The 13,016-nt window shown below is 42.6% G+C and overlaps 1 protein-coding gene across 3 annotated transcripts; it reads right to left on the bottom strand.

Moving 5' to 3' along the window:
• Nucleotides 1–246: 246 nt before the first annotated feature.
• On the bottom strand, nucleotides 247–7,163 carry LOC121184285 (protein-lysine 6-oxidase). 3 transcript variants are annotated; one of them, XM_041041876.1, is made up of 8 exons: nucleotides 5,788–5,851; nucleotides 4,939–5,441; nucleotides 3,128–3,236; nucleotides 2,492–2,623; nucleotides 2,229–2,385; nucleotides 1,778–1,873; nucleotides 1,435–1,550; nucleotides 247–1,310 (listed from the first exon to the last, which is right to left on the bottom strand). In XM_041041876.1, exons 2-8 carry the CDS (start codon nucleotides 5,141–5,143, stop codon nucleotides 1,304–1,306), a joined length of 822 nt encoding a protein of 273 aa, XP_040897810.1. In that variant the 5' UTR covers nucleotides 5,144–5,441; nucleotides 5,788–5,851; the 3' UTR covers nucleotides 247–1,303. The 3 variants fall into 3 exon arrangements, with proteins under 3 accessions (XP_040897810.1, XP_040897811.1, XP_040897809.1); XM_041041877.1 differs by lacking the exons at nucleotides 4,939–5,441; nucleotides 5,788–5,851 and adding an exon at nucleotides 7,036–7,163; XM_041041875.1 differs by having other exon boundaries at nucleotides 4,939–5,853.
• Nucleotides 7,164–13,016: the final 5,853 nt, after the last annotated feature.

Here is a 13,016-nt window from a genome sequence, read left to right as displayed (position 1 = left end):
TGCAGTTTGACTGTAACCAGGTTACCACAGTGCGAGCAGATGTGTCGACCAGTGACCTGATTTCTCTGGTTTGCCTGGTTTCGGTTCGGCTTCGGTCACCAATCACAATGTGAAAGTATCGTAAAGTGAAAGTATCGTAAAGTGAAAAGTATCGTAAAGTCAGGACCAAATTCTGACAAGACAAGTCTCATGTAACAACACCGTTCACATTCAAGCAAACTTTATTAAAGTGATATGAAGCAGTAATGCAGGTTGATAAGATGAGATGTGAGCTCGCCTATATACAGTTCTGCAGGCATGTGTGGTTACAGGTTGTCAAGTACAAGCACAAGTACACACACTGTGCACTGTGTATACACACTCCATACAGCGTTCACCAACAGAAACACACATTAATTTTTTTTTTCTGTCGGACACTTGTTTTTCACCGGCTGCTCATTTCGTGTCCCTCTGTTCAGTCTGAGGACAAAACGGCACCAAGTGAAAACATTTAGCACCAAAAATCAAAGATCTACTCTACAGCACCAATAATGAACATAGAGCATGATTAGTGAAATTACACCTCACGTGTGTCGATTTCCACTGAAAATGTCCTGAATGTCTAAAATGTAAAACTTTAAATTAACATTAAAATGTAAAGTAAAACGTCAGTTATATCACACTTAGTATAAAAGAAGTCTATGGAAGAACAGAAAAGACATGCATGTAAGTTTCTATCTGCTGATCACAAAATGATTTTTCTGTGATTGTGATAAAAAGAGTTTTAGTGAGTTTGTTCATCAGAGATTAAGATCAGAAAATAATACAACTATTTACTATATCATGTAAAAATAAGCGTAATCCTGGTAAAACTGCCCCCCCCCCCCCCCCCCCCCCCCCCCTCTGACCTTTGGCTGCGTGTGTCATTATCTCCCATTGAAACAGAAAACTTATCTAATCGCCCCACAGTCAAAATTAGCTTCTCTCAGTAGGTTTTTATGTCAGATATAAAAACTAAATCTGGAAAGTGAAAAGTGACAAACCAGTAAGAACAGCTGTCAGGTAAACGTGGCGACTCACGCAAAGAGCCAAAACTGCACTGAAGCCCAGAGCTGGGGTAAATGACCACAGCGAGTTTGGTGATAATCCAGCTCCGTTAATCAGCACGGTCCCTGCTCAGGTGTTTCTATCACGGATTTAATCACGAGTTTTTGTCTTATTCTGATTCCAATTGAATTTTCAGAGTCACGTTTAAACAAACTGTAACTTTAATATTTGCTCCTGTGCAGCTTCACCTGTGTCCTCCGTCCATGTCCAACTCGTCTCAGTAGCTGCAAGAATCAAAGACAATCACGATCAATCAGCGACAGAAAGAAATGCCTAAAATACTATTAAAAAGAATTTTTTATCTGAGGTGAGACCTCGTCCCACTGTCTCTGCAGGAACATTTCTTACGATGTCATGGTGCATCCGGAGACGTGAGCGGCGGTGCCGGTGTACTGGACGTCACAACGAACCACGTTGTTGTTGAAGTTGGACTCTGGAACCTGGTGCCTGGGGTTTACTGTCACCTGTCACGGCAAAGCAATGATTCAAATGAATGATACTACACATGTATTCAACGTGCAGCTAATTCTGTTTAACATCTTGCTGAACAGCTTCTATGAACGTCACCACCACCAGGCTTATAGTTTAAAAACACCTCGAGTGTTTGGACGTGAACACGAGAACAGAATTTATCTCTGGAAATGAGAAGCTGCCTGGTTTCTCTCTGTCTGACTCTCAGTAGTTACTGAACCTTGAGGATGTATTTTCCAGGTGAGACGTCGGTGATGTCGATCCACTGACAGTCGATGTCAGCGTTGTAGGTGTCATAGCAACCTGGACTCAAACCCTGTACACACACACACACACACACACACACACACACGATATCAGAAAACATTTAATCTTTTTACTGAATGTGTTACTGTATGAATGATCATACTGTTTGTTATTGATGTTATTGATCACTGATCATTTCTGGAAAAGTTTCTTCCTCACTTTCCTCTATCCCATTTCCTATTTTGTCTCCTTTCCTTGTTACCTCATTAGGGAGCTTGTCTGCCTCAAAAGTTAAAATGGAAACTCACTGTTCCTAATTTCCAGTGCACGTACGAACGGTATGTTTTCATCACCGTCTGGAAATGAATCTGCTTCCTATGACATGTGCCCAGAAACATCTTAAGCATGACTGTGTGTGTTTGAACCTGAGTGTGTGAGGTGCAGGCGAAGCGGCGGTAATATCCCGGGTCACAGGAAGTGTCCTCCAGACAGAAGCTGGCCTTGTGGCCCTCGGCGACCTGCCTCTGAGTCTGGATGTCCAGCAGCTCGTACAGGCTGAACTCGTCCATGCTGTGGAAGTGACTGACCAACAGCAAAACCGCAGTGAAGACAGAGCAGAGACACCAGCTCATAAAACCACTTCACATTAGTCCTGACACGCTAATGTTAGCCTTTACCAGCCACCTACTTATGACAGCTGTGCCACTCCCAGGCATATCGAGGTTTACTGGGCAGAAAGTCAGCGGTTCCCTGGTTCTTCACCCTCTGAGGGAACCTCAGCAAAACCCTGGTGTCATAATCCTGAGAGTAACTGGAGGACCTGGAGGAGAAGCAGCAAGTTAAGAGTTCAGTCATTTAACCTCAGGCGGTAAAATGCAGCAAACTTCTTTATGGACTCTTCATTATTTTCAACAGTTCATGATATTTTCCTCAGCATTTCTCAGCTGATGTCGGTGCGTATTGTACAGTTCATATAGGCTGAATCAAACTTTCCATACCTGTTGCTCTTAGATCCATATTAAACAGTTTCTTTACCAATGTCATTATGAAATTTAAGGTTTGTGCCATCAGTTTCATTCATTAAGTCACTGCAGGCTGCAGTTTTTAAACATGCAATGATAATATAATCCCCGGTTCACTCACATTAAAATGATCTTAAAGACTTTTAAACTGGGAAACAGAACAGTAGTGTTGGATTGGTGCTCGGTGTCTGGAAAACTAGAGATCAGCTGGATCTTCGCTGCAGATTCAGCTGCCACACACTCAGCTCTCTAAAATACAAATGAATCTGAGGAAACCTGCAGCGTGCACTGTGCTAACTCACGAGGCGAGGCAGTTCTCCTCAGCGGCACAGCGCAGGTTGTACATGGGCATTCTCTGGACGTAGGTGGCGATCTGGATGTAGTAGGGGTCAGGAACCAGATCAGGGAGACCTGCAGTGAGGACACAGTAGATTCAGGTAAAGGCAGGAGTAGTTTGGATCAAGCAGTCCCTGCAGGAAAAGTTCTTTTTACTCTCATGCTCATCTCACCCGCTCAAACGCCATCTGGAGAAATTTAATTTAAAATTTCTGTCATTGACTAAAACAACAAACCAGAATTCAGCAGAAAGAAAAACTGGCAGGCTCTTCTGAGACTTTGAGACAGACTCTGCCCCCTGTTGGTCTGGAGACGTATTTCCTCACAAACAAGTGCAGACTGCAGAGGGTGTTGCCTCAGAGCCGATGGTCCGTGTGGGAGTTTGTGGTGTGAATCACTGATGATGTGAAAAACTGGCTTTGATTCTCGCCCCATGTAGACTGACCTGCTGTGTCAGGGCCCATAGCCTGGTCCAGCCATGGCCACATTAACCCTCTCATGGGGCCGAGTGTGTTGTTATACATCCATTATACATCACACCCAGAAACCAAACAGTACTCTGCTGAATTAATCTGCTGGTTAATCAGTTGGTCAATGGAAAGAACATTAATTGGAACCAATTTTGATAATGATTAATGTTTAAAATAATAATAATAATTAATAAAGATAATTAGTCATTTAAATCATTCTGCTGAAACTTCAGTGATGCCAGCTTCTCAAACGAGAATGTTTTCCAGTTTTCTGTGAACATTTTGGGTTGTTGACTGTTGGTCTGACAAAAAAAAGGAATCAGAACACGATATGTTGTTTTCACTTTTCTCTGACATTTACACTGAATGATCCATTTGTAAAGAAAACAGCTGGCAGATGTGTTGATCATGAAGATAAGTGTGTCTTGCAGTTTTCCGGTGATGGAATAATACTGCTGTGTCTGAGGTTTTCAGTGTGATCATTATTTTACACACAGAAAAAAAATGGGAGCAATTTGAACAAACAACTTTACAACAAACAGGCTCAATATAAAGGAAATGACTGGAGTCCGTAGCCTCTTCTTTCTGTTGAACACGTGACTAAAACAAACTTTTTTTTGCCCAGATGTTGCAGATGTTACCTGCTGTACCCCTCCATGTAACTGTCCATCAGTGTGAGGGTTCGGTCCAAACTACCACAGACTGAAGATAAAATGAATTCCCCCTTAAATCGAAGCCTCGCAGCAGCTTCCATCCGTGCAGGACTTACTGCTGCAGAGGAATTTTATTCAACAATTTAAAATTCATTTTTAAATCAGTTAAAATTATATAAAAAAGAATCATTAAAATCTACAGGAACTTTCAGGCAGCAGTTACTTTAATACAGAAATATAGAAAGTAAAACATCTGTCTTCCGTTATAAACGTTAAAGAGATCATTGAGGCATGAAGCTGCAGGAATAATGAGCCTGTAAAAAGTGCCATTCGTGACCTTTTACAGTTTAATGGAGGCTGAACTATAAACTCAGGCTGAACCTTTGTTGCACAGAAGAAAAATATTTAATGAACATTTAACAGTAGCTGTATATTATAAAGTACTGATGGGCTTTCAAAAAGTTTAGAGAGAAACCTCGTTATTCCTCTGATGATCCAAACAGCTGCCTCAGTGCGGCTTCTGATGAAGTCCGTTATTTTTTTATTTTTTATTTTATTTTATTTTATTTTATTTTATTGTGGATCAGAAGAATTTGAAACTGAAGCAGAAGGAGCCGTCTGAGAGCAGGAGGCTCAGACAGCTTGTTTTCGTACCGTGCTGGTGGTAGCTGGTGCCGTATCCGTGCCGGGGCTGAGTCCTGGGTCTGGGTCTGTAGTACGAGTTGTAGTAGTTATAATAGGGATCATAGTTGGAAGCCTTGTACGGGTTGTACGGATCATCTCCGGCCATCATGTCCTCCCGTCCCACCGGGGCAGAGCCACCGTGGGCGCCGGGCGGCGGCTGCCGGTGACGCGTCATGGCGCGTAATTGCTCGGTGCTGCTGGCCGCGGGAACCCGCCGGGAGCCGCGGGACCCTGCGGAGGCCGTGTCGTTACTGCTGCTGACGACGACCACGGGGCTGTGGTGGTGGTGGCGGCGCGACCCGGTCTGGCTCCTGCGGGACGGCCGGTAAGCAGAGTCGCGGGTCAGGATTCTGAAAACCTGCCCGTTGTGTTGCCATGTCAACCCGGGCAGGAGCTGGTCGGAGCTGGAGGTGGTGATGCTCTCCGCATCATCAGCACCAGCTGCCTCCTGAGCGCGAGCTTCACTCAGAAAACTACACAGGAAACACAAATGCGCAAAAGACAACAGCAGGGCCTCAGGGGAGAGTTCCTTCATGTTCAAAAATAAATTAGGATTTTAATAAGTGACACTAAAAGAATTTTCCTCTTCCCGCGCACACAGCTGCTGATCTGAGGAATTTCTCTCAAGTGTCGGAGCTGAGCTGCTCCTGCTGCTGGTGAGAGAGGCAGAGGAGGAGGAGGAGGAGTTAACAGTTCTTTAAGCTGCTGTGCGGTTTTGGATGTGGCCTTTGACCCTCATTTCATGTAACCTTCACCGTTTCAGTGAGGGTCAGCAACCCAGCAATCAGGGATTTGGATTTTAAAAACTGCTGCACATACGTTGTCTCAGATTGTGTTTCAATGTAGAGCCTCTGGAACAAAAATATAAAATAAATGTGATGAAGGTCGATGACTAAAACCAAGATTTCAGCTGTGACCTGGAAGAAAAGGAAAAACAGGACTTTTGTATCAGGGATCATGTGAAAAAGCACGAGTGGACCGGCGGTTTCACACGTTGTCCTCAGAACTTATTTTGTATTTTTCAGGCCTCACACAATTATAGTTTATGTTGGAGCCAAACCCAAACTGCAGCGACAGCTGAGGAGCACCACATCTGTTGAAGCTGCACAAAGCGACAAGAGGAGGTGACTGTTTGTAAAGATGAACTCCAGCACTCAGAAGTCCTCTGAGGGGATCTCCTGATTTAAAAAGGCCGATGGCAACTTTCCGATTTCAGATGTCAGAGTATCCTTAAATGCACCAACATGGAGAAGTTTCAAAGTGCAGTATGATTCAGTAACGTCTGCTGAACTGAAACCAGCATCTGCCCAGAGGGAAGGGATCACACGCTGATCAGCTGTTAAGCTAAGAAGCAATTAGCTCCTTTTCAGTCACATCTTATTATATGAGGCTGTAGCTAAAATCAAGTTCTCCTTCTTAAAATCGAAGTTCTGACCTATGAGTCCAGAGAAGACAATACATTGTCCTCTCTCTACAGGGTGAGGTGTAATTAGAGCAAAGCTCTGGTCTCATAACTGTCCTGTCTCAGTCTCATTATCTCTGTGGTCAGAGCTGCTCTCTAATTTTACACTGAGAACTGAAGATACTGAGCTGTGAGTCAAACCTACATCCAGAGGTTTGACCTGTTCAGAACGCTTCAGTTCTTCAAGGTTATTCACTACATACAGTTCACTTCACTGCCACTTCCACACCTTATTCACTTTCAAACAACTGGCTGCAGGATCGCTTTTTATTTGCTCTAATTCTTAATCATCCAACAATGACCTAAAACTACACATACTGCATTTTTCATGGGTATTGTTCAGGTTTATGGGATTAAATGAATCAACATTAATCAGTGAATCTCTACAGCTACTGTACATGTGGTGGTGTACGATCCATTCAAGATGCTTTTGTTTGGTTTTATTGGAGCTGAGCGCCCAGCGGGGGACGAGCTGAGCCGAGAAGTTTCCTTCTCTCAGAACACTGTAAAACGCACAACCTGCCACCCACATGCTGCACGTCACACGCTGACACGCACAGAGCCCCACTGCTTTCAGAGCAGCCACTTCACACAGGTTATATTACCTGAAGTCACGTCAGATGATGCAGGTCAGACGTCTCCATCACTGGACCTCAGCAGCTTCCACTGTTACTTTATTCCTTTCTTTCCTTCAGACAGTGAAGCAGAAGAAACGCAGCATCACGGAAAAAAAATCTGAAAATAAAAAGCGTTCAGGATGAAAACATAATTAATGTACGAACACTTTGGAATGTAGTTTGTGTCCACACTTCTGTAATGAACCTGTTCACTGTCCCCTGAAGGAACAGCTGGAGCATCTGCAAACTATCAGCTGCTTCATCCACGGTGATGACTGTGATTTCATCGGCTCATCTGTCACTCTGTGTGTCGAGTCCCGGGAGGGAAATTAGACTTAGAACATCTATGAAAACTCTGGTAGAAGGTTTTTGACACGTATTAAATATATATCCTGTATTAGTAAGTTATGCTCTTGATATTCTTGATATATAATTTCCACCAACTGCTACTTTGCGTGCTAAATATCTTTATTTCTATCAGGGCTGAGTAAAGAGTCTCCTGCTCAGTCAGGCCAGCTGTTTCCCTCTGCTCCTTTAAACCTGGATCATTGTTTCAGGCAAAACCAATGACTGAGAACATGGAGATATGCCTGTTCACTAATACAGTGACACTTTCTCAATGTCAGTACCTAGTGGCCATTAGAGGAACTGCAGCTTAAAACACGACTGACCCAACATTCATCTGTTTGCCCCTTTTTAGTTTGTGATTCCAGATATTTCTCTGTAATTGAGTCTGATGAGTCTCTTCATCCCTGAGTTTTATTTCTCTGTGATTCATGTTTCTGCTGATACAGATTAAGACTAGAGAGTTGAAAACTTTGACAGTGTAGGTTTTAAAGATATGAACAAAAATAATTTGGGATAATGGAAGTACGTGTGCTACACCCACACCTGTAGTTTGTTCTCCAAGTTTAATCTCCAGTTTCACTGTTGCAGGTTTCCTCCACCCGCTGTAGGTAGCCACGCAGTTAGCAGCTAGCCGTCAGCAGCTAGCCGTTAGCTCGCAGCAGTAACACACGTGCGCACTTTAACCGATTCCTTGACTATTAAAGGAAAAAGTGATCAAGCTGAACAAGAGCTGCTTTTTTATGACCTTTGTGTAAAGATCAAAGGCAGGCTGACTTTACCGCGGCGCTCTGCACTTCCCTTTTCAGGAATACAAGGCAGCAGCGGCTGCACTTTCCAATGAGAAGCAGGTGTCGGCCTGATGTGAGCGGTTTAAACAGCTTCATAATGAGGGCTGGCCGCCTGGAGGGGCCTCCTGCACACAGGACACATAAAGAGCCATGGAAACACCAGGCACAATAGCACTGCCTTCATCACCACCAACATCATCATCATCATCACCTTGTGTGTGTGTGTGTGTGTGTGTGTGTGTGTGTGTGTGTGTGTGTGTGTGGATAACAATGGAAGATTTGTAACAATACCACAAAAATCATATACTATACAGTAAATCAAGCAATCAATCAATCAAAATTGAATTTCACTCAAAACACAGTCGGGCCAATAAAAAGGTGTTAAAGACTGGATGCCGTGATGTTGGTGAATGTAACACCTGCATTCAGCAAATTAGACACGTGAGGCACGTGAATGAACTTAAATCCAACCATGTGTGAATGTAGTAGTACATGTAGTACATGTACACAGTAGGCCTGCTTGTACTGTCCTATGTGTTGTGCCAAACTCCTTTTCCAGAGCCAGGGAACGAGCGCACTTGCTCCTTTATTTACTTGAAGAAGGGAAAACACTGAATCGGAGTAAAACTAGAAGTAAAAAGAAGAAACAGAGAAGAAACATTAAACAAACCGGCCTGTTGGGCGTTTAGCGCAGACGCAACTGACGAGTGACGTCACGTTCATTCATTCATTTCTCGAAACATCCAAACGGCACAAAAGTTATCAAACTCGTTGCATTTAACTTATTAACACATATGAAACTACAACATACTCGCAGTCAGTGCTTTCTGAGGGACCAGCCCGACATATTATAAGTAATGTTATGGAAGAATCATCAACACCGAACTTTTCGCTTTTTAGCTAGCATTTCCTGTTCGGGTCCGCCGAAGAAGAGTTACTTCCTTTACTGAACGTGTAAAAATAAAAGCCTCACTGTTTACATTACAAAACTCTAATATAGCTGAAAAAACTCTTCATGAATTTGTAAACACACGTTTTTTCTCTTTCTATTTTTCTACAAACTCACATTATGCACAAAACAATTTTTGGGCAACGCACTGCTTGTAGAGCATAGTTTACAATGATTATGATTATGCTAAGCTAGGCTAAACACGTTCTGAACCTATCTGTGCTCTGAGATATGACCTGACTGACTCAGAGGAGCTCAGAGATTTCTTGTTGCTAGCTGGTTGCATACATATCAGCTCCCCCTTTTCCAGAGCTTTGGCTAATGTGCTCCTCCATATGGCTGTTCACATACTAGCATGGTGCCTGGAAGATGGATGCTAAGTAGTGGCTTCTGTGTTAATAGTGTTTTCCTTATGGAAGGTAGAGGTTTGCTGAGGGGGTGGCACTGGCCGCTGATGCCTTTCCAGGTGGCAGTTGTTAGGGTTATAGCAGGTGGTTTGGTGTTTGCCTATGTTTGTTAGATGTTTGTGGTGTTGTAGTTAGTTAAACCTCAGACACAGTGACCTCTGCTCCTGCTGGTTCAGACTAAACCTCAGGTGTAAACCTGCAGGTAGTGAACCGCGGGTGTGATCCTGTGACTGTGACCCAGGTTTAAATCCGGCTTAAACCTTAAACTGCAGCTAAGCTAATGATAGAGCCACAGCCCCCCTCCGTGTTCGACTCATCCTTTGTTTCTGCTTTATGTTTGATGAAGGTGGAAGAATCAGTCTTTCAGGGTCACACACGAAGGAGGAGTCAGCAACTATCAGCCAACACATGCAATGCAAAACAAATGCAAAACATTTAAGGATAATAACAAGCATTATGTAAAAATACACATATACTTACATTTGATATATTTATTTAAAAATTCCTTTGACTTGTCAGAGAAACACGACACAGAAACGTGATCTTGTCAATGCCCAGTTAGGACAGTTTGTTTGAGGAAAAGAAATTTGGTCTTTTTCTCATGTATTTGCAGAAATGAGCCAATCAGTACAGGCTGATTCAGTGTCTCTGCAATATGACAAATGAAATGGATTGTTTTTAAGTGAAATGTTGACGTATGTGGATGAGTCCTATTTTCAGTTTCCTTCTTTGGATCTTTTTTTATTATGAACTGCTGCAGTAAAATTTCCCAGCACGGACAATTAAATGTTTAATCTGCACGACCATATTAAGCTTCATTCAGTGATAATGTACCACATTTCCTCCTAACTTTTAAATTCCAAAGCAATTTGCATTTTTCATAGTCTTAAGTTATCAACAAGAATTTATGTTTGGCAAAATAAGAATAAATAATGAGTCTTAAATGGGACAAACTGCTTTTATCATCAGCAAAGTATAATAGCAGTCTTGTTGCATGAATGGAGCCATGTGCCGCAGCCTGTATCTTTTATCTGTGAACCAACACCAAAGACCAAAGGTCTCAAAGAATTCCTCAGTTTATCCATGTGCCATTTAGCTACAGATTAAAGATTGTGTTGTTGCTTTTGGTTCATTCATAACTGGATCACTGTGTGACCTTTAAAGTCAGGTTTAGGACTTTTAGCTGCACAGTGGTCACACATGTTAAATATAAAAATAATATATAAATAAGGTCTAAGCATTGAGGTTGATCCAGATTGCACCTTGAGTTGTTTTAGTGCTGTAGTGTTATTTTATCAGTGCAGACCTGACAGCAGCTGAAGAACTGCACGGACTGTGAGGGCTGTTTGCATTCTGGGATGAGACCACAGACAAAAACGTAACGCCTAAAAACAGACGTGACAAACAGTCTTCAACAGTCTCCGCAACAACGCTGGTGAGGCAGCACCCCGAGGTCACTTGAGGATGATTTTTTCATCTTTATATTTCTGTTTTCAAACATTTCAGAGTGAAAGAAATAAGACAGAAACATTAAAACCACAACGTCAAGGATGCTGGTTGTCATAGTGACACAAGATGCTTTGCAGCAGGTGGGTTTTCCAGGTGAACAACAGTTAGAAACAGTGACTGTGTAAACAGAGCTCGAAACGTCTGGAGTCGACCAGAAAAACCAGACTCAGCTTGTATGAATGAAGACGGCCGGTTCAGACGTCCTGCTCAGTGCTCTGTACTCACCTGTGTTTACCTAAGACCTGTCCTCAGCACCAAAACCTTTCTCCAGCTTTATTTCTCTGTGCAGCAGGTTACAACTATAAATGACAGATCAACGATCATGTGCTTATGAATTCACATTAAATTAAAGCACTGTCATCAGGTTATTGTCAATGTGATCGTGATTCTGTTCTGACTCCAGACTTATGGACTCAGTGATTGATTACTGCTCATGTTTATCAGTGGAATTAAATAAAAAGCAGTGAAAGTGATGGTCCCATAAAAAAAAACAGATGTGAGAATGTGTGTGTGGACGTGACAGATCTCACACAGAGGAGATAAAAATAATCCTCACTGCGACCAAACGTCCTCACACATTCAGGAGGACAACAGTGAGCAGAGCAGCACCAACAATTACAGCCAGGTTGGGTTTGGCTGGGTCTACTCTAGCATCACAGTCTTATAAAAGCTGCTGTCACCTCCCTCAGTGTTGTGTAAACGTCAGGATTCCACTCATTGTGTTGCTTAATTTTTTTTACTCTCTATCCGACCAGCCAGAAATCACTAAGTCTGCATACCTGAAGCTGCAGATGGCTTTGGCCACACTGAACAGTTTTTTTTTTTACTAATGTCAAAAATGAAACCTGAGCGATTGTTTATCCCTCAATGACTTTTCTTTTGGCCCTGAACTACTGCTGAACCACCCTTATGAAACCTGCGGTCACTGAGCCCACGTCTGCAAACAAACCTCTGCTTTTGGCTTCTTTGTCAAACTTAGCTTCGCTTCCGCCAAAGACAATTACAGCCAGTGTGGCTCTCACAAAGGTGAAGAGCAGAAATGATCCAACTGATCCTGGCACCAAACCAAAGCTCTGCCATTTGTTCTTTAATGAGGACAATGGTATTTTGATGTAAAGGTAAGATGCAGGAGTAGGTTACTAACCTGAGCAGGTTTGTACTTGAGATTTTTAGCCTTTTTTTCTAGTTCAGTCTCAGAGTCTGGCTGCTGTCTGTCTGTTCTTTAGTGGCTAAAAAATATGAACATTTTAATCAAGGTATAATGTTAATTGTTCCTATTTGTTGGCTGTAGAGTTTTATTACCAGGGTCATGGTCAAGAAAAACATTGCCGCCCATCATCCTGTGGCTAAACTGAGACACACTGTTCATTGTTAAACTGGAGAAAGGAAAAAAAAATCATCCTAAATTAGATTTTACTCAGTTTTGTTTCCAGAGTTCATGCTTCATTATCTGAAACCTGGTGTTGAACCCAGATAGAACTGAGCTGTTCCAAGTGCAAATGAGCTTCGATGTGAAGTAAAGATTTTGATGATGAGACGGGAGAATGGTTCCACCACGGGTTCTGTCAGACAGCGGGTTTAACCAGTGCTACGGTTTGTTTTAGCTGTTTGATGTGAAGTGAATCGTGCTGGGTTCAGAGTTTGGGCTGAGGTTTGCGCCTCACTGCTGCCCCCTGCTGGTGTACCATACAGGGACACTCTGAACCTCCCACTGATGGTTTCACACAAACAGTTAAAACAACATCAACAACAACATTTTAGCATCATCATAAATAGATCATGAAAAAAACCAACAAATTCATTTTGGGAGCATTTCTGACCAATGGGAGTTAAGCAACGACTGACCTCACAGTGTGAGTGTGTGATGACAGACACACACAGTAAACGCAGGTTGCTTGCAAATAGATAGAAAAAAAGATTTTACTTTAAAAAAAAAAAAAAAAAAAGACACAATCTCGACTCTTGTGT

This window comes from Toxotes jaculatrix, chromosome 7 (genome assembly GCF_017976425.1).
Source record: "Toxotes jaculatrix isolate fToxJac2 chromosome 7, fToxJac2.pri, whole genome shotgun sequence".
Classification (NCBI taxonomy): Eukaryota; Metazoa; Chordata; class Actinopteri; family Toxotidae; genus Toxotes; species Toxotes jaculatrix.
The sequence above is the reverse complement of the archived record's forward strand: the minus strand, read 5'-3'. Positions and strand labels throughout refer to the sequence as shown.